Consider the following 22,692-nt stretch of genomic DNA (forward strand, 5'->3'; position numbering starts at 1 on the left):
CATTTGAAAGTTAAGTGTTACTTAAAATTTTTGAACAAGGCATTTTAAGTTGTTAGTTCTCCTTTATTGGGGTAGGTAGCAGAGCAGTACAATGAGAGGAGTAGAACAGGAAGAAGGCAGTATTGAGACCTTTCAAAGTTTTGGCCCAAGCAAAGGGGCACGGGGGGCGTCATTTGAGCTCCCCTCCTCAGGTGCGAAAATGTTGTGGGCCAGCCCTGCCCACTTCCTCCCACTTTGTGCATAATAAGATGTGAAAAGAGAGGACTTACCTGCAATGATCACAGCTTTTGTGAGGGGCAAATCTGCCACATGCTTCCCCTAGAACCTGGGTCCAGTGTTGTTTCACAAGTTGCTAAACCTTCTAAATACATGGAAGCTGAGGCTGTTGGGAATGACAAGGCCAATTGTGGAACTTCCACGCTTCTTTGGTCTGTCCCTATAGCATGTTCTGTTGTTCTGTCAACTGTCTTCTCAGCTGGCACGTGCGTCTTGGTGTGTAAAAGCTGCAAACTATCTAAAGTATTTATATGATCTCCATTATGGTATATTCTGAGTGCCTCCCAATCTTAATGTATTTAACCTCACAACTCTTTGATGAAATAAGTCAGTACTATTATCTCCCATTTACAGATGGGGAACTGAGGCACAGAGAATCTAAGTGGTTTGCTTAGGGTCACAGAGGAAGTCAATGACAGAGCTGGGTCTGAATCCAGGTCTCTCAAGTCCCAGCTATTAACCAAAATACTGGATCATCTTTCCTTTTAAAAGTCATATTACTTTTGCCTGGAGAATTAGCAATAGGTGCTGCATTTTGAGGCATAATATTTTATAATGCCACTGTGTAAATCCATTGTACACCCACATCTTGAATATGGTGTGCAGTTCTGCTCAATGAAATTAATAGGCAACAGGTATAAAACAAACACAAGGAAGAAGTACATCACACAATGCACAGTTACCGTATGGAACTCATTGCCAAAGGATTTTGTGAAGGCCAAAAGTATAACAGGGTTAAATAAGAATTAGATTAGTTGATGGAGAATAGGTCCATCAATGGCTATTAGCCACAATGTCCAGGGATGCAGCTCGTCATGCTATAGGTATCCCTAAACCTCTGACTGATGGGTCTGAATGACAAGGGTTGGAGCACTTGACAATTGCCTTGTTCTGTTCAGTCCCTCTGAAGCATCTGGCACCAGCCACTGTCAGAAGACAAGATACTAGACTAGATGGACCATTGGTCTGATCCAGAATGGCCATTTTTATGTAACGTTTTAAGAGGACCCTCTCATGGATAGTATCATGGTCCCCAAATTCTTTCTTGTACTATCTGCTGTCCCTACAGACTAGTGACGGCACGTTGGTGTCATGGGTAAGTTGTATGCTCTGAGGGATGAAGTATGCCACATAAATGCCTTCCCTCTGGCCAATTATCCACTGTTTAGCTCCTTTCTATACCACAAAGTATTGGGTAGCATATAGGCCTTTGGAGAGCATATATGCCATTCAAGGGAGATGGACTGGAACTTTTGAAAATGAAAAGATGAGCTTTATTATAATATGTATGGCATTATTGAGTAGAATTTAAGTGGCTTAGAAAGTAGAATCTCTGCATAGAAAAAGCCAAAGGAGAAGAGAGCTCATCTGAGCATGTTTAAAAGGTGCCAATGCCTAGGTATATAAGCAAAGCTTCTCTGACCTCCATTAAGGTGAGGGTGGAATAGAGATTGGACCCTTTCTGATTGTGCATAAGGCGGATAGTGAGAGATTGCTGAGCCAGAAGAGGGGGTCAGGATTTGGCACTCGGAGCAGATGACTGGAATAGGAAGAGGAACTGAACTATATGCTGAGTTGTAAAATTGGCCAGATGGCTTGTTGTAAAGAAAAGGAAGATGCTGGGAATGATGGACTGTCTTACTATGGATTTCCTAACCTGAATTCTAATATTGAAGTGAACTTACTAGGGTTAGTTTGTTTCCTACTGCAGTAAAACACACCCTACAGAATTCACCAAGATTTGTTGTATACTGGAAGGGACTAAAATATAGGATAATAAGCACCTTCCTTCTTTAACAATATGTCATCTAGAGTTGCTCCTAAAATGGAGTGCACAGTTTAAAATGTACAATGTGGTTCTGCCTGCTGGGAAAGGCAGACAATTCAATATTTGTAAACCTTTTTACTCTGGAAAGGTAGCACTGCATGTGAGAAAAACCCATCATATTTCAGTTGAGTGCTGCTAGGTTATTTTTATCCAGGAAGGCTTTTTAAAAAAAAAGTACTTCTGAGGAAGTCAAAAGTCAATCAGATGCACTGGGATGAACTGAAAAATCAACAGAAATTGAAATTAGGTTTTCAGGGTACAGCATATGGTATGATGAAGATGCCAACCAAGATATAGTATCGTACACTCTTTAAAACTATTCAGACAGTGTTCCAGTCATTTCCAACCAAAATGAACTTCTCACAAACTGCATTGTCCAAATGCAAAGTAAAGAAAAACAAGGCTTCCCTTATGTGTGTTTCTGTGTATCCCTCCCTAATCTGTGGACAGTGTAAACTGTACGTATTGTTAGAAAAGGCAAATGCATTGTGCAAAACCATCCCTATCAAGTGAATGAAAATGCCAGAGAGAGAGAGAGTTCTGTATCTACTACCTTAAACTCTATTTTAAAAATACTGTTCATAGATCTTAAGCTTCTGTTTTATCTGGCTTCCTGGGAATTGGCTGTGCAGATTTCAGTTCCATTCTTTGAACAATATAGTCTCCCTCTGGTGGCTAATTTGACATCTACAAATTCCCTTAACTGTAAATCAACTGTGTTGCCTCTTGAAGAAAATTGTCTATCGAAGGTTGTGAATTCCAATGATGTTCAGGCCTCCCTACCCCATTCCAGCTTCCTCTGATATGGGTGTGATTACACTGTGATATGAAATGCTTCAGACATTTATAGAGAGCCATTTATTCAGGAGGATCCCCAGACACTGAGACCCAAATCCTAGGCCTCTTTTCCACTGCAGTGAGGGTTGTTCCTGGGTCTGCACAGTTCCAGGTGTCAGGCACAATGGTGATTGTGCAGTATGATTACTTACATAGGTACAGAGGTCAGTCTCTCTTGCTGCATATAGAGGGTAGAAGATCTCTGTATCTGGGAAGTATTGAGCGTGCGCGCACACACACACACATATATAAAAGCTTGCTACCCCAAGCAACTCCCAATAGGTTTTTGAGCTCCCAGTTACAATAGGGGTCCCTGCAGTCATGAAACAGCATTAAACACTGTAAACTGCATACACAGTAGGGGAGAGTGGCGGGAATGCTAAATATATGGATATATTTGCCTTGGAGGGGATAAGAATTGCTTGGCAGTGGGGGGGGGGGGGAATGTTTGCCCTCTGCCCCCTATACCTAGGTGCCTCTGAGGTGTGCAGCTCTGTGCCACAGAATTACCAGGGCCAGGTTTGGGCCTATAATTATTAAGCATGGACAAATTGGTTTAGATAAAACAAAAAAAAGTACCTAGTGAACTTTCACTTAAAGCTGGAAGTGAATCGTCTTTATAGTTCAGACAAGTTCAGTTAGCTATGTTTTTGCTATGCTTTGTGGTGTTCATCTCAACTCACTGTTTCTAGCTAGAACAGGAGTGAAAATCTGAAAACATCAATAGTCTGTGTTTATAATATTTCTATCACTGACAGAAGCAGGAAGTACTGGAATCCTTGCAAGATCTTTGGCCCAATTATCAGACCCCTGAGGACTGGATAACTCCGATAAGGTTCTGAACTTTTGGATGCTTGTCCAAAATTAACCTCTGAACCTTTTGATGTTCCATCTTCACTTATCATTTGATTTCCATCCATTCTATCCTGGGGGATAGTCAAAAATATTCCATGAAAACTATTTTTAATAGAAAATTGGATTTTCATATAAAACATTTAGCAAAAGGTTTCTGCTTTCCATAGAAAAAAAATTTTTTTTTGAAAACTGACACCCAGAAATCAATATAGTTTTGGCTAAAAATAAAAAAGTGATTCTGAAATGATGCTGTAGTGTCTTATGGGAGTTGTAGTTTGGGTGCTTCATGCCCTCCTTCCCCTTGATGGTCCACGCTCCCTGGCTGAACTACATCTCCTATGATGCACCACAGCATCTCACCAAGAGGTGAGGTCTTGGTGAATTACAGCTCCCATGATGCATTCAGGGAGCCTAACCCACCAAAGACAATGGGGGCATGAGGCACAGCAACAGAATTGCAAAACCAATTTTGGGGGAGGTTTAGATGACCCAAAAAATGGATTTCAGTTTTTCATTGACGAATCAAAATTTTCATTGAAAAGTCAATAATTTTATTTTATAAACATTTTCTGCACAGCTCTGTCTCACACATTCTAACAACATATTCAGTTAAAGAAGCAATTCACAACATATAACATTGTTTCATTAAAGCCAGATATAAATAGGAAATGTTCTGTGTTTTTAACTCAGTAGCTCTGGATTCCCACTTGCTCCTTTTCCACCCTCCCATCCCTTTCCACATGGACACCTTGCAGGATTCCACACTTAGCATATGTCTACATTTCAAGCTGGGGGTGCAATTCCCAGCTTAAGGAGCCAGACAGTTTCTCATGGAGCTAGCACATTTTAAAAAAAAAAAAAAAAAAAAAAAGGTAGATGCAGCAGCACAAGCAGTGAGAGGGACAAGCCACCCTGAGTATGTGCCTGGGGTCTTAGATAGATATGTACTCAGGGCCACTAGCCTCTCCCATCACTATGCTGAGGCAGCTACATTCTATTTTTATCATGCTAGCTCAATGACACAGATATAACATGATCCAATGGCTGGACGTTGAAGCTAGACAAATTCAGACTGGAAACAATGCATATATTAGCCACTGGAACAATTTACCAAGGGTTGTGGTGGAGTCTCCATTGCTGACATTTTTTACATAAAGATTGCATGTTTTTTTTCCTAAAAGATTTGCTCTACGAATTATTTTGGAAGTTCTATGGCCTGTGCTGTACCAGAGGTCTGACTAGATGATCACTATGGTCTCTTCTTGCCTTGGAATCTATGAATGAGAACAAACATGACTATGTCTCTCTTTTGCTGGGAATCACACCCACCTCAAAGTGTAGCCATAACCTAAAAAATGGCTGTTTCGTAGAAATCAATACTATGGAAGGATAAATCCAGGTACATAGTTGCTGGATGGAATTCACAGAAATGTGGTTACTATCTTTTCAGATAAATATATTTCTAATACATTTAAAGGCTCGATGGGTCTACTCTGCTAACTAATTATGTGGAAGTTTCTGGGGCAAATCTGTTCTTGTAGTCTGTGCAGCCCAGTTCAAATCAATGGGTTGCACAGGATGTAAAAGTAAATGAGCCCTTTTGCTGTGCTTTATCTGTATAAGCTTGGGGACAAGAGACTAAGTATTCTCTGAATATAAATTATAAAATGTTTTTAAGGTCAGATGGGGTGGGGCATATTTCATGTGATTTTCGTGGGGAAAAAAAGAACATTGAGCTGAATCCTGATGCATTGTCATGCAAGAGTAAGGGAGGTAAAAGTCCCAAAATTGGATTGATTATGTGGAAATTCAGAACTAAGGGCTATAACTTAAAAAAATCCCAATTAAGAAATTCAAGCAGAACTATTTTGTATAATTAGTAATAAATATATGTTTTAATTGTGGGGAAGGTGACTGTAGCAAAAAGATGAGTTCAAGAAACACCTCGATTTATTCCTGGAGAAAGAACAGCATAGAAGGCTAGGAAAGAGGTAGGAATAGGGAAGATGTGGTTAGAGATTTTTAAGGAAATTGGACAGGATGATATCCAATACTTGCAAATTGCAGCAAGTCATTCTCTGATAACTGTTGGAAGAAATATTGAAATATCCCCATGCAGCTATGTCAGTTAACACTGGAAATGATGTTTTAAATCTTGTTGTGTAAAATGTTTTGATTACAACCTTCAGTCAAAAAAAAAAAAAAAGGAATTACTTTTTCCATTGCACTCTCCTAGTCACATTTTAAGACAGACAATCTCCTGACTGTACTATGGTTTAGTCAAAACTTTCTCAAGAGACATAAGATAAATAAGGATTAATATCTCGTTTATTTAATTATTGTAATGCTTGGTTCAATTAATTTTGCTATATGTTTGTTCTCTGTTCATAAAACATAATTGGTGCTTCTTGGAGATTGTTTTAAAATTAATTGCATAAGTGAAATCCTATGGTGACTAGCATGAAGTTTAAAGATAAGCAGAAGCTAAGGAAGAAAAAAAGATGGGGCCCATTATACATTAATTATCAATCAGTATCCATTAATTATAATAAATAATTTGTTATTGGTGTTTATGGTGCCTAATTCAATTTTGGCTTTTGTCTTATCATTCATAAATGATCAATAAATGCTTCAAATAAATTGAATGTAGGGGGCTACAGGCTTAAACCGCAAATGCTCTTATGACTGTGCTTACTACCACGAGTAGTGCATAACCCCTGCACCTTGTTGTAGGTGATTCAAGTATCAGACCCTGTGACAAAGACCCATATTAAAGTCAGTAGTTTTAAGTCACAAGATTTTATGCACTAATCCGGGGCTTTGCGCCTGATCTTACTTCCAGTGGAGTCAATCAGGAGTAACTCAACTAATAGATTCACATTATGTAAAACTGGTATAAATTAAATTGGAATCAGGTTCGGAGTTTGGGGATCAAGCTAACCCAAAAATGAAACTCAGTGGAAAGCTGTGGATTATTCCGCATGAAAACAATAACTCAGATCAGGATCCCTTGAATATATTCTCAGGTTCACACAAAACTGTGCCCAAATTTGCCTGAAATGGTTGCAAATCTTAGGGAACCTGTCAGCTTCTTAGGCTGAGTTTCAAGTTTGTAACAATATTCTAAACCTGATCATTTTTTGTTGTGGTGTTTGTATCCTATTATTGAATAGCTGCTTTGCTACTGTCTTATAAAGAAAGAGACATTTTAGTAGTGTTCTCTCATCAGTGTCTGTCCTTTTATTTTGACAGTAGAACAGCCTCAGGCACTTCAGTGTAGGGGATCTATAACCCCACCTGACCTCAAACAAGGCATGTACCAAGGGAGCTCTCATCACTATGAGTGGAAATCAAGGAACTTGGTCCTATTCAGAGCGATATCATGTGGCATTCATTCACTTTCATTCTGGGATACTTTCCCCCTTCATCTAAGCTTTTCCTGCCCCCTCAGAGATCAAGATGCACATGTTCTGAGAGAATATTTCACTCACCTTTATGGCTGAGGGCAGATTACCTCTTTGAGGTTGCAATAGTGGTGTGAGAGTTGTGCAGTCTGTAGACTTCCCACAGGCACTGAAGGTACCAGTTCAGTGATGTTCCTATCTACCCAAGAAGTGAGTTTCAAGGCCAAATTTAATGTTAAGTTTCTTGTGTGGCAGTAGGTGGGATACAAGCTAAGCTGTCTGTCTGACCCTCATCACTATTTAAATAATGTTAATGGGCTTTAAACCAAAAGAAAAAGGGAAAAGCCTTTACAATCTTTGGTAGTTGATTTCATTTGCACAGAATTATCACACACTGTGAAATGCCTAAAAAATTAAAAGTTAAAATATTTTTGCTCACTGAAAAAGTGGGGTAGTGAACAGAGATGAGTGTATGCAGCAATTGTGGTTTTAAGAGATAAATGGCGAAGAAGAATTAGCACATTACTGCAAAAAATGTATTTTTAAACATACGAGTAATTAATAAATTCACAAATCAGGAGCAATTTATAAACAGAAAAAATATGAATTCATAGGACAATGTATCTGCAGCAAATAAATTTGACTGGTTGTAGGGGTACACACTAAATATTGTAGGCACTTTCTCCATTGCTTTTTTTGCCACCTTTTTGTTGCTGGATTGGGAAAATGCAGCAAAGTGCTGTGTGTTTACTAATTTTAAGGCTATCCTACATGAAATCTTTGGGCCAAATTCTGCCCTGGGTTACATTTAGTTCAATCTTATTGCCTCAGTGGATTTGCACAGATTGTGTGTCAACACAGAATATGGCACTATTTTTTGTCTTTTGGAGCAGATTGCTTCAGACAAAATAATCTTTCTTTCTACACATATTTTATCACGCCTAAAAGTCCACTTTCTAAAGGTCCACGCAGAACAGGAACCTGATCCGGAATGTCATTTTTCTTTGAGTCATGTCTCTGTGTTCCAGAAAAGTTCTTCTTTTCGAGGCGAGTCACTGAACCTAAACTGGGGAAGTATGATTTTTGGTTATACATTAGGAAAAGACCTGTCTAAGATCTTGCTTGCTCAACCTTGAAAATGGATTCCCTTGTTGTAGTGAGTAAATTATAGTCAATGTACAATATTCTCTTCGTTAATCAACTTTAAAGTTGTTTTTTGGCAGATTCCTCCTATCTATTTGTGACGTTCACTTTGGATGGTAAAGGGAACTGGCCAAGCAAGAACAACTTGGTCTTTGGCACATTGTTCAAAAAGAGTGAGAAACTATCACCAGACCAAATAAAACAGCTAGACACAATCTAATGTTTATAATATCCCTTTTAAGAACTGATTTATCTCACCTTTTCTCAGCATGGAAGCCTTGATGTTGAAAGAGCTATGTTTAAGTGAGGAGCAGTGAGGAAACTTTGCAACTTTCAGAACACATGTCACAGCATCTGGCTTCTTTGCAGGCTTTTGACAGCTTCAGAACTGCCCGTTAGGGTGCTGAGACAGCTGTGAAAGTAACTGGCTAACTTATCCTTTTGAACATCGTTTTCATGTGATTTAACTTTGAATCTGAGGAAAATTCCACTTTTATCTTTAATTGGTACCCTTAAAATTGCTACTTTCATTATTCAACATTTTTTGAGCAAAAGTGGATTATTTTCTTGCAATCTAAACACTTTATTTTGTGGGGAGGGGGAAGCAGTTTTGCTTGTGTGTGTGTGTGTACATATATACGCATGTATCTGGGCAGAATTAGAGAGAGAGAAAAATCTAAATATTCACCTGGACCCAAAAGTTACCTTCATAAATACTTATATACACCTCATATCAAACTGCTGTAGAGTGGTATTAGAGAAAAAAATTCCAACTTCCAGAGAGCAGTGTAAGGATTTTGGAGTGTGCCTGCAAAGTGTGGTTTTTGCCCTTGCCCCTCCCCAATCAACTATACACAGTATCATCTTTTGGATTTCAGGGAAGGTCTTCAAGATGATTGTTTATATCCTACAAATCTCTCCAGACCTCCAAACTCTTCCTGTAGGAGCCCAAAGCTTTCCACTGAGGTCAGCTCATACTAGTGTGAACAAGGAAGAAAAATCTGAAACCTCTCTCCATAGACGAGCTTTCAATCTCTGTCCTGGTGTCCCAAACATATAGAACCAGACATCTTCAGGGGAGTACAATAAAATAAAAGGAGCATAAATAAGTAACATTCACTAATCTAAACGTTATGCCTTTTCTTACCTATTCCCTTCTCCAATTTCCTTATTCCCTTTTCCTTCCTTCCTCTTCTGGTGTTCTCTATCCATCTTCCTAACATTTTCTTCCTTTTGTCTTAGTTCTGTGTATTTTTTTAATCTCATTTTCTCTTCTTCTTTCTTTGACAAGCCGCATCTCCTTTGTCACTCATATTCTCTTTCATCCTCACCCAATCCAACATCCATCCCATTGCTCTCTCCTGGATTATATTTTCTCTCTTTGCTTCTGACAGATCTCCCCTTTCTGAATACAGTTCAGGAGATCATTCCTATTTAAGGTAGCAATTAAGAGCACATTTTAAGCCCCCATAAAATCAATTACATTTAAGCACATATTTGCAATTAAACACCTACTTACGTTTTCTCTTGAATATGGATGGTCTTAAGCATGTGCTTAAGTCCTTTTCTAAATTAAGGTTTTTCTCTCTCTTGTTCCTGTCTGTGTTCCATTGTCTCGGCAAGATTCCCTTCCCTATCAATCAGTGTCTAATATTTAGAACTTATATAGCATTGTACAAACATCAGTTAATGATCAGTCAAAATGCCTCTGTGTGAGGTGGGTAAGAGAGAACGGTTTCCCTCATTTTCAGGTGGCAACAAAGTCTTAGGCATCAGGAGTCTGTATGTGAAGGATTAGAACACAGGAGCAATTTGCTTCCAAACTCCTGCTTGGTGTGGTGCACAATGAACTATTGAGTTGCTCGCCCCAGGACAACCAGTTGCTATCTTGGTTTCTCAGCTGGTTGGCAGATGAGAGGGGACTTGTGTCAGCTATAACACAATCAGTGGCAGCTCAGGAGGCCCTGACTCCCCCTCAGCTGCAAACTGGGCTGTCCAAAAATCGGGTTCTCAGGCCACAAACAGCCTTTGGGGCTGTAGATAATATGTGAATTATCATAGTAATAAATTATCAAATTACATTTTAAGGCTTTCTAAGCAACAAAAAGGGCTATTTTTTTAAATGAAATTTGGCATTAACTTTTACACTCATTGCATCCCATTATCAGGGACAGTGGCAGGCAAGCCATGGCCTTGGGCTTCATGAATCCCCCTCAAGACTGGCTCTGCCAATTTCCAGATGGAAATTACTTCTAAGAATCATGAGACAGCAGTAGACTGATTTTTTTCCTAAGCACAGAACTACTTTTCTGGGTAGTAATTCTAGCAATGGTATTCACAACACAGAGCCCAACACTGCTCAGAGAAGTTCACAGTTAATCTTACCATCCCCACCCCCCCATAGGAGGGGTAAGGTGGGCTATTAGAATGGGGGGTTGGCTGCCTGCCATACCAATCATAGGAGTCCCCAACCGTGCTCCCCCGCCCCATGTAAAAGGGAGGCTTGAGGTGCAGGGCTGTCCCTTTTAAACCCTGCATTCCCAGGGGATGAGTCACTGACCACACTGACCCTTTTTCGACAGTTTTCACCCCCTCCCACCCCAGCCATAAAGCACCGTTTCCTTCATTCGGCCAGCCAGTCAAGTACCCCCAAGGTGTGGTGCAATCATTTCTCTTAGCTCAGTGTGCAAGAGTGAGCAATTTACTTTAGATGAAAAACCATATTCGAGAAAAGTCACAAATGTTTTTCTAATATGTAATGCCATATATTAACAATAGTAATTCAGTGCAGTGGCTTAGTTATCTTCATAGAGGGCTATATATTTTTATGAATCGATACAGAAAAGACTTTCAGTTAACACTGAATTTTGGCTTCTACTAGTTTTGATTCTGCAGATGGTAAAACTGACTGCAAATTAGATTCTGAAATATATCTTCAGAATATTTTTCGACTGATTAGTTTCATACAGTTAGCAGTAACCCACCCCCTTGCATTCAGCTTGCAATTTTGTAGCAATCTCAAGTACTGTGTTCAAATCCCAGTGTAATGTGTAAAGATGCTATCAAACTCTTCCAATGTATATTTTCATTCTGTAGCTGTGCTTTGTACTCATTTAAAAGAATTAATCTTTAATTTTCAAAATGAAGTTTAGAAAGACAGGAGTTTGTCACATTCATTGGGGATATATCTATGTCTTAATGTGCAGGGAGTTACTTGCAGAGCTCCAATTAAATCGCTTAGTATACCCTATTGCACATTATTTTTTTTGTAATTGCTTCTTTAATAAACAATAATTGTACAAAACTACAGTAGTGAACTATAAACCTATTATACTAGTTTGAATCATTAACATACCGCTGATCCACTTCCATTTATTTTGATGTAGTTGAAATATGCTTTATATTTGCTTGTTGTCTAGTCATGGCAATCTAATAGGAGCTATGCTAACATAAATGGAGAATATTGTACAACATAAAACTTAGAAATGATAAATAAGGTGAGCATAAAAAGAAATAGTAGTTATATATTTAACGTAATTTTCAGTCTTGTGAAATGGCACTAAAAATCATTAAGAGGAGAGGTATAGCTCAGTGGTTTGAGCATTGGTCTGCTTAAACCCAGGGTTATGAGTTCAATCCTTGAGAGGGCCACTTAGGGATCTGGGGCAAAAATCAGTACTTGGTCCTGCTAGTGAAGGCAGGGAGCTGAACTTAATGACCTTTCAGGGTCCCTTCCAGTTCTATGTGATAGGTATATCTCCATATATTATATTATTATTTATAAGGGAAAAGAAATGTACAAATATTTTACAAAATGAGGAGAAACTCATTTTGGAAGAAAAAGAAGAGTAATTTTCATACTAGATAGCATGTACCTCTATCCCGATCACTACCTCTATCCCAATCACTACTGGATGGAATTTGAATTGCTAAAATTTCTTAATAATCTGATGGTTAAGGGAGATTCCCCTTGAGCCAAGTGATAGGGGACTGTGATTTTTGGAGCAGAAGGAACTGAGTTCTAGGCCTGTTGTCAACAGAAGTGGTCATGGGGTTTAATTCAGAGATTATTCAAGTCCTCAGTAGCCACAGATCAGCTACAATTCGAAAACACAGACTTAGAGAGGGAGTAGATGATAATGAAGTTCTCTATGTGTAAACCTTTTCATTGCAAGCTATAAGGAAGATTCCCCTGTATTTGGAGCCAAAGTAAACTTGATTTCTGAATTTCTAAATGACTTGCAACTTTTTAGGTCCATGTCTAATAAGTTGTAGTTGTATGAAATATTGAATCTTAGTGTGAAAACAAATAACTAACAAACGTACAAAGCTTTTTATATTTTTATTCTGATTATTAATCTTTTTATCCCTTTGGTCATTCACAGGTGTTATTTGGAAGATGGAGCTTCAAAAGGTGCCTGGCTGAACCGGTCAAGTATTATTTTTGCAGGAGGTGATAAATGGTCAGTAGATCCTCGAGTTTCAATTGCAACAGCAAATAAAAGGGAATACAGCCTACAGATACAGGATGTAGATGTGACAGATGACGGTCCATACACTTGTTCTGTGCAGACCCAACACACTCCGAGAACAATGCAGGTGCACTTAACTGTACAAGGTACGTGTTTTAACCAGTTGCACAGCATTATTAGGAATGTATTGAAAAAATCTGCATTTAAAGTAAAATAGTCCTTTATTAATTTAAAAAAAAATATGTTCTCTGCTTAATGCACAGTAACCCTGTGATCAGAATGCATCCTCTAGAATGTCGGGTCTAATTTTATTATATTTATGTTCCATCGCCTCTCCCGTGGATTTTGGACACCATAATGATTACACTAACTTGTAAAATCAAGATTGGATTTTTTTTCTATAAGATATATTCTCTAGATATAACAGGAGTTAATTCAGGGAAGTCTGATCGCCTGTATTATACAGGTGATCAGACTGGATGATCACAGTGGTCCCTTCTGGCTTTATAATCTATGAATTTTTCAGCACAGCTCAGGCAAAATCCTCAGCTCTATTACCTTGTATAGGTAGATAGTGAACTACCTACTTCTATTCAGTTCCCCTTTTAAATTCAAGCCATGATCATGAAAATGTATGTGACCAAGATGATGGGCATCAGAGCATGTTTTAGCCAGCCACTCATATTGCCTCATGACATATTGCATGGACCTCATATATTGCGGGGGGATTCTGTGACCTTTTCAACCATGTAAAAGAATTGTGATAAGTTTTTTTGTTTTTTGTTTTTTTTTAATGTTACATTCCTTAATTATTGTGCACAACCTTTTGTACAAGATGTACTAGTTTTAATGCTAACTGAACAATCCTGCTTTTCTCTCAGTACCTGTGCATTTAGAAAGTAAGGTGGATCAGGAAGCTATTGTGTTAGATAGAGACTTATGCAGTATAGGCTGGAGATGTTCAAACACAACTCATTCTTATGGACAGATTATCACCATATTGATGCCAAAATTAGCTGGATTTCATTCCTGCATAAGTGGTACTTATGTCAAGCCATTGTCCTGCAAAAGTGAGCTCTAGTTATTCTTTTGTGGCCTTTAAATGAGATATTAATTTCCTCAAAATGTGGCTACTCTTGATTACTTGCAGGGATTCATTTATTTTCAGATACTATTTGATCTTTTCCGTTATTAGAGAGGATATGTCTGCAGTATTTGCAGTGTCAAGTAGTTCGTTTTTAAAAATATGATAAACATCTTTATATTATATTTTTAAATTAATAATTGCCTCATCAACAAGCCAAACAGGTAATGCTCAGACACAGAAAGTTTGTACTCCTGTAGTTGATGTGGGATTACTGTAGTTTTGCAGAGTTACTTTGTTTTCCAGAGCTCAGAAATGCATATAGTAGGTAAGGGAAAAACCTTAATCATATGATGCTGTTTATAAATGTAATTATTCATTTGAAATTGATTGGCATTTAAGCAGTTTTTCAGGTATATTAATATAAGTTGAAGAGGGACAAACATCAGTAAGTCTAACAGGGTCAATTCCAGCAATAAGTAAATGTCAGAGAAACAATTGTCCTTAAGTAGAGATGATTATCTGTATGCTAAAACAAGCTGTCTCACACATTTTTATTCCTCAGATTTTAGTAGTTCCTGTCAATGCATGCTTAGATACATTTTTTAAAAATATTGTTTGCATGATAAATTTTCAAGCCAAGATAAAGTAAATTATTGAAAGAGTACACAGTTCTCCAGATTAAGGATTGAGGGCTTTTTTGAAGGATTTGGCTTTCTTTGAATAAGCAGCCCAGTAATCATCTATTTTTAAACACTCCTATAGCCTGATTAAAAAGTTCTAGGAGACAGGTGGTTTAGAAATTAGCAATGAGATGTAGAGCCTTTCATCTGTTGATCAACTGTTCAAATCCCACCTTGGATTGGCAAAGATCAAAAGTTTTTACTATTTGATTGTCGTCCAGTGGCCAGCATGAAATAACTCTAGCTTTCTTTCATATGGCAACTGTAAAAGCAACCTTAAAGGTCAATGTCCAAATTTGTCATTCACTCTATGGCCTGCGGTGGAATGAATCAAGACTGTCTCTCCCACAGAAGGATCTTAGAAGGCTGCAGTTCACTAGATGGTCTATGGTTTGAATGTCTTCTCCACATTCGCATCCCAGGCTATCCTTCATTTTCCATTTTTGTAGTAGATAATTGCAACGCCCATATGAGGTTCTGATACGGTTCACTGTGATCCATATCTTACATGGCATGGTGAAGCCAGGTGGTTGGTCTGTAGGATCCATAATCAGATCTTGATTCTTGATCCTGTTATTTTTGCACAACCTCCACCACTTGTTTTTTGGTGAGAATCCCAAGGTTTTAAGAGCTTTGGCCACTAACTAGAAAGGGCTCCTGGACTTAAGGCACCATGTTGGGTTGGAGGGGAGTGTGGAGATCTTCATAGATGGGCAAATCTATGTTTGTATTCCTGTTGCTTCTCTTCAGAGTGATGGTGATAAGATTTGCGTGAATAAGGGAGGAAACTAGACAGTTGGTATTGACTTCAGCACTCCTGAATCCATTTGATTAACAGTGTTCAATTGCACACCGATAAGTTTTGTTGATGTGTTACCTGCTGATATTGATGAGCAATATTCAGCTGCTGAGAAAATGAGAGCCAATGAGGCTATCCATAAGATGAGAATGTCTGCTTCCCAACTGGTCACAGCTCATTTGTGGATTATATTGTTCCTAGTCTTTATCATGGCAGTGGTCTTCATCAGATGTTGGCTGTATGGGATGTTGCAATGCAGAACCATTCCAAGATATTTCAGGAAATCCTTGTGCCTGAGTTTTATGGTGCAGAAGATGGCTTTCAGGTGCTGCTTTGCATTTTGGTTGCTCAGGTGGAATGTGGAGACAGCTGTTATACCTTTAGTGATGTCAGTACAGTGCTTTGCGACTAGCTCCCCACTACACAAACAAAACCCAACCATAACATTGACATTTTTGATGGGAGTCTTACAAGAAAGGCTAAGGATTAAATGTCCATAGAGGTGGCCTCTTCACTTATTAGCACATGGGATAAATCTGCAATGCCATTATCTGTGGTGTACTGGTTCTATGGATAGAGAACCTCAGTCTCCAGGAATGTCAGCTCAGTTCATTTCACAAATTCCATAACAGTTAAAAGCCTTTAATAAGGAAAAAGGTTACCTCTGTGCTAGAAAGCTACATATCCAGAGTTTGCTTCTGTTCTGGAGTTAGAAACAACAATAGGAGTAGAGGGTGGTAGTTGAGGGAGTAGGGGAAGAAGAAGAAAGAAATGGTATACCACAAGTCAAATGCTGCTTTGTTGTATTAGTGCAGTACCCATTGACTTGAAAGGGGAATATCAAATGAGAACAGAATTTGGCCCAGTATTACTCCTTTTCAGATTTAATTAAACAGTTATTTCTGACAATAAGAAACTTAACAGTCAGTTTTAGCTACACAATCATTTAACCTCATGTGTGTCACTAGTTTGGTTTTCTGCTTCTTTAAGAAACCTGTACATAGATTCCCAGCCCTCCTCTGCACCCATTGCACTGCCCAGGCAGCATAGAGAGAAGAATCTATTATGCTTGTTATCCCCTTCGAGGGATCAAGTCCCAACTCCCCAGTAAGTGTAGAATTGGCATACCAGCGTCCTGTGTCACCTTGCCTCCATCTCCAGTGTAGGGGTATGTTAAAGCAGAGAGGGTGCATGGCAGGAGATCACTTCAGCCATCTCAAGCTTGACAGTCTCTTGGAGACTACTGCCAGCTGGCATAGGCTAGAGGAACTCCCAGGCTGTATTAACCTATGCTGAGGTGGAATGAGGCAGAGAATCCTAACTCTAATCAGCTCTATGATATACTACCCCATCTGCCGCAGCATAGAATGTAGCTCCAAATGTTTGAGAGCACAGGAATTATGTATGATTAAAAGAAATAAACCTGAGTGAAAATTATTTCTAACCTCTATATATTGTTCTCTCTGAGGATGCAAAAGCAAGGGAAGAAAGTATGCATCTCATATGACATGTAGCTGGTAAAATTTCAGACAATGTTAGTACAATATTTAAAAAAACTTGACAAGTTTCTTTACTGTGTTAACAGTTGAAAATAGAACAAATAAAAACATCAAGGAAACAGTGTGTGTGTGTGTATACGCACACAGAAATACTAAAAACTTTGTATCTTTGAAGTGACCGTGTCTATTGTCTCCAGCAGAGGTAATATGTGTATATATGTCAATTTGCTGTAGGTCTTCTATGTGGCTCCTAGTATTCTGCCTTGTCGTCATTTTAAAATACATAATCATGTGCTAAGTTCAGGGAGGGTTTATTGCCTTTGCATTTTAACACTGGTGCCAAATATAGTTGGAGGGAAATATTCTCATTTCCTTATGCTAGCAAGGTACATTCCGCAATACAAGAAGGCACAAGTGTTATATGCAATCTCTTCAAATGGTATGGGAATAAGAAGAAACCATATAGTCTTTATCACAAACTGTGTATGAAAATGAATACTGCTCTTGAAATTCATGGGTAAAAAGATTTTTATTTAAAAATTCTATGGTACAAAATTAAGACTCTTGGTTGGCTGTTTTTTTTGTTTGTTTGTTTGTTTTAACTTTATTATGGAAATGATTGGACTTACTTCAACCTCTGTGGCAATATTTCCCAATGAGCCTTTCTGGGGAAAGGAGGCAGAGGACAATAACAAAGGTCCTAGATAACACCCCTCCCCAGTGCTTCTGAGGTGGTGGGTGAAACAGCAAGCAGCTCATTGAAATTCATTTGCCTTCCATCTCTGCTACCACCGAAGCCCCTAATGAGACTGAGAACAGGAAGTAATTACCGATGTTGTTACGTGCCTAGACAGCAAACCCTAGCTTTCCTCTATTGTTCTTTCATCATTCAGCCAAACTACAAGTGTATATGTGACCTGGCTCCATGATGCTCTCAGTGGATGTCCAACAAAATTTAAAAGAATTTGAGTATTTCATTACAGCACCTCAATTGTGGTGTATGCCATTATAATGCAAAGCCATGCAAACAAGAATTAAGTGACCAGCTTAAAGTAACTAAACTAGACTGAAAGAAACATTTGTCAAATATAGAAATGAACCATTGTTGAAAGGACACTCCAACAGTGAAGGCAAAAACCAAGGCTTTTTTTTTTTTAATAACATAACAATCAATGCTGTTTTCTTTAACCTGCATTCTCACAGAAAATAATAGCTAAGAGGCCTGGCCTAATCCTGCAATTGGAGGCTTTTCCTGTATCACCACACCACTGCAGGACTAGGGTGTGAGTCTGTAGAGACGTAGCAGAGCACTGACTCACCACTGTGGCGCCTCCTGCTGGCCATCCTGGGAATTAGCTCTCTCAGCCCTGGAGTGCCCTCTATAGGCCGGTGTCTTGCTCTCTGTTACCTGCCCCTCTGCAGTCCCTTTATCTCCAAATGTGTAGGCCCTACATCCCTCCTGGACCACGATGCCCCTTATCTTGGAGTGCTGTCCCTCACCCAGGGAACCCCACTCCCCTGAGCCCACCTCGCCTCAATGACCCACTGCCAGTCTTCATCTAACCCCTTTGCAGTGGCAAACTGCAGTCTGGAATGGCCACTCATCATTGGCTAGGGAGTTGGACCTGCTGCCTTTCCCTGCAGCTCCAGTACCTCCTTAGGCCTTCCTGTCAGGCCTCAGCCTGGGAGTTTGCCAGGCCTGAGCTCCCCAGATTAGCCTGTCCTTCCCCAGCACTGCTCTGTTGAAGGTACCCTGTGCTCCAAGGCAGCCAGGTCCTTCCCTCCCCAAGGCTGGAGTGAGACTGCCTGCCTCCTAGCTCACAGCCCTGTTTATACCAGCCCTAACGGTCCCGGATTGGCTGCTACCTGCCTTCCCCTGATTGGCTCCTCAGGGCAGCCCTTTCCCAGAGCTGATTTTAACTCCTTTCTCTCCAGAGCAGGGTGCTAACCCCGCTACAAGAGGTAATATGTATTGTACTGTTCCAAAGTAAGGAATCCCCTGCTTTGATTATTTTTATAATAGTTAATGCCCTCAAACAAGGAACTGAAAAACAAAGTTGAAAACTAATTGCATATAAAACATATAAATGAAAGCTTTAAATTAATTAAGCTAACGATCAGAAATAATGAATCAATAGTGAAAAATATGCCTAATTATTAAGCAATGGCATTTATATCTTCAAAAATGCAAAGTGTAACCTAAGGCTTCAATTTATTAGTGTTTGGTGTAATCATCATTAACATTTTCAGTTGAATTTTTAATGAGCAATAAAGCCACTAATATAAAACAGAATTTAAAATGGCAATCTTTAATACTCCAGATAGCATTCTCAAATCCTTTACAAATATAGTATATGAAATCTTTGTCACGCTAATTACTTTTAACCAGTGCATCTTTGAACCTAACAGTGTCATGCTGTAGCTTTGAAAGAACCAAATGCATTTATTACATAAAGAACCATATTTTATTAGTAGGGACAAAAACCGTTGAATACTCTGAATTGATAGCTAAGATAGTGTTTTTTTTATAATATTTGTTGTATGCAGTTGTAATGAAAATACTCCTATAACTGCAGTCATCTGAGTTCAGCTAAAACTTCTATGGGATTTATGTACTGGGAATCATGCCATATTGTTGCATACGATTGGATTAGTAATGGTAACTAGTGGGTTAGCTTCTACATTGAAATAAAGTAGAGGACAAAGTATCTCTTCAGCCAAAAGCATCAGTTTTTCTTCATGTGATTGCACATATCCATTCCATTCCACGTGCCTGTACGCAAAGTGCACAGTTGTTGGAGGTTTTCTCCTCAGCACGTGCTCGCTCTGCAGCCTCATGCTGCTGCGCGATGGCATACAGGGCAGAGCCTCCCCGACCTCCTTCAGTTCCTTCTTACCACCTGGGACAGCTGTCATGTTGTCTAGTCTTGTCATCACATGTTTTTCACGGTGTGTCTATTTTGTACATAGTTGATTACTTATTTAGCCACAGTTTTGGTGTTAGGTAGTTTTTAATATTGTTTCCTTCTAGAGTGGTGTTACACGTTCCAGTTCCTTTTGTTGCGTTCTGATACTGGGGCCAGAGCATGCCTCAGTTACTGGGCTTTACCCCCTGTCATTCCTGCAAAAAGCCAATGGCAGTAAGTGACCTGCACTTCAGGGTTGCCAGATTTACATTTCTACTGATGGAGGCAGCTCTGTGTTCACACTTGGAGCTTCCCACTCAGAACAGCTGCTTTGTTTAGGTGCACTCCTGCTATGTTGGCTGAATCCTGGCAGCAGTCTTCTTCCCAAATACCAGAGAAGGAACACCACAAGTTGCCTTCATAAGACTCAGCATCTAGGAGAGGGAAACCCTAGTACTGAAGTCCAGCAAGCATGAGGACAAAGGAAGTAGAGTGTTTCGCTTATATGTAAATATATAGTAAAAGCTGTTTTATCCAGCATGTTGGGGGAATGGAGAGTGCCGGTAAGTGAAAAATCCCAGTTAACTAAGAGGGAGGGAGTTTGGGTGCAGGAGGGGGTGCAGGGCTGGGGCATGGGAGATGGTGCGGGGCACAGGCTCTGGGAAGGCGTTTGGATGCAGGAGGGGGCTAGGGGTGCTGTATCCGGAGGTGCTCACCTCAGGTGGCTCTCCAAAAGCCTCAACCTGTACTGGCTGCTCCTAGGCAGAGACGCAGCAGGCAGCTCTGCGCGCTGCTCCCATCCCGCCCCGAGCTCTGGCTCTACAACTCCCATTGGCCTGAAACTGTGCTGGTCAGACAAACAAATACACATTCCTTTGTCTAGTGTTGACTGGGCTTATGCATTGCTTACCAGACACATTTTAAGACCACAATTCTAGCACATATCCATAACTCTTTGTACACACCCCATACATACATAACTCAAGAATATTAATGATCAGTGAGTCATTAGTTCTCCAATGATATATTACATTCCACTTTTGGGGTATATATCATGACAACCATGTATTAGGTATAGTGAGTATATCAGGCCTGACAAGAGTTGTAGACACAGAGTAATGAACCCTCAGTGGGCCTCTGTATCACAATACCTCAGCCACAAAGAGGAGTCACTTTGGGGGTCAGCAGCAACAATACCACTGCTTCTACAGATATTGCAAAGCAAAATTATCCGGATTTGGTGTGTTGGGCATGTGCACGTCTGAGTGGATTACAGATCTGCACCCACATCTCGAAGAGCAACAGTTGCAATATAGATAAGTAACCATCTTTTATCACAGCCACATGACAGGTAGGTCAAGTGGCTAAATCAGTCTCTAGCCTAGTGATAAAAGAGAAGTCTCTAGTGAGCCAAAAGAGGGGATAGTGAGTGAATAGCTTGAAAGAAGTCTGTCTACATGGAAAGGACAGAATTAATAGAGGCCAGTTCAGAGAACCTGATTGAGGTCTATAACTGGCCTGAGTTATCAACGGAGACCCTAGAAGGACAGTGGAACTCCTGGCTTAAGGAGGGAACAAGGGTTGGACCTGACTAATTGATACGCTGTAAGAGACTTAATAAATGAAACCCCTCACAGGGGGAATCTCAATTTAAAATATTCTGGCCTGGGAGTGACTTCCTACAGAAGTCAAACAGGGGGTAGAGTGCAATGTGACTGCAGGGTGATGCTATTCCACAAGGGATTATCTTGAGGAATGTTTGTCAGCCACAGGACTTTTTTATTCAACTCTCACTCTCCATTTATTTGATGGCTTGACTGTGGCAAGACCACATTAGACCATATTGGCCTGCAGCTTCCCAATCCTGCTTTTTCCTCAAACGTCAACTTGTGTGGCAGAAGGCAAATGCCAAACGAGTAGTGATCTACTTATTCATGGGCGTCCTGAAGGGGCCATTTCCTTCTTATTTCCCCCACTGTTATGAACGTCCATAGGACCAGTGGAAATTCAGAGAACTCTGCTTGTACATCTAGAAATCACAGTGAACAATGGAATAGTGCACAAAGGATGGCTTTAATAATGAATTAATTGCTTAAAAAAATAAAAGGCCTATTCAAATAATCCACATAATTTTATTAGAGTAAACTATGTGTATGTTATTGTAAATCTATTAAACATGCATAGTTGATTTTTAAAGAGAGTTTATTATGAAAAGATAGTTCTTGCTAAACCATGCCCTTACTCTCATAGCACTGACTTTTACAAGAACAGAACACGCTTACCAGGAATGTGCTACTCACTGGTTTAAAGTTGCTGTCTCAAATATATTTCTTTAATTAAAAGGCTTATAGAGCATCTAAATGGTCATTTTGAAGGAGAAAAGACCTGTAGCTTTTCCATCTCGTTTCCACAATTGTCAGCTTTCCATATTTATTTTTATCTTCTTCCATTTCAGAGTTGTCCAGTATATTTTCTGGCCTTCATCCAACTATCAGTAGCTTGCATCTGTGGCCAGCACAATTTCTTTTTGAATGTTGGGAGCTTGTGTTGCTTTTCTTATTCAGCATTGGTGAGCTGTTTGACAATCATCTAAAATTGAGACTTTTTCTTTTGGCTTTAAGGAAAGTAGTAGTGAAGGGTTTGTAAAAGAAGACCTTGCTCTATGTGAATATATTTGTTAATTGTCCACTGTATCTAACTTTCCATATGTGGCCAAGCTTCTGAGGAAGGTGAGGCAGTATAGATGCAGTAACATCGGGATAGAAAGGATATATATGATAAATTGTCTACACAATAGGTATGGTCATATTGGCTGGAGTTTTCAAAGAAGGAAAAGCAGGAAAATAATATCTTAAATTAATGCCGGATATGTTACCTCTAATAAATAGACTTTCAGATATGGATGG

The 22,692-nt window shown here is 39.4% G+C and overlaps 1 protein-coding gene across 3 annotated transcripts in view; it reads left to right on the plus strand.

Annotated features, from left to right (window-relative positions):
• Positions 1–22,692, plus strand: part of NEGR1 (neuronal growth regulator 1) — a 739,102-nt gene that overhangs the window by 265,310 nt on the left and 451,100 nt on the right. For all 3 annotated transcript variants that reach the window (XM_054037808.1, XM_054037810.1, XM_054037807.1), the window contains exon 2: positions 12,729–12,961. In XM_054037808.1, the coding sequence (XP_053893783.1) occupies positions 12,729–12,961 (233 nt within the window). The remainder of the gene's footprint in view (positions 1–12,728; positions 12,962–22,692) is intronic.

The sequence above is a fragment of the Malaclemys terrapin genome, chromosome 8 (genome assembly GCF_027887155.1).
Source record: "Malaclemys terrapin pileata isolate rMalTer1 chromosome 8, rMalTer1.hap1, whole genome shotgun sequence".
NCBI classification, from domain to species: Eukaryota; Metazoa; Chordata; order Testudines; family Emydidae; genus Malaclemys; species Malaclemys terrapin.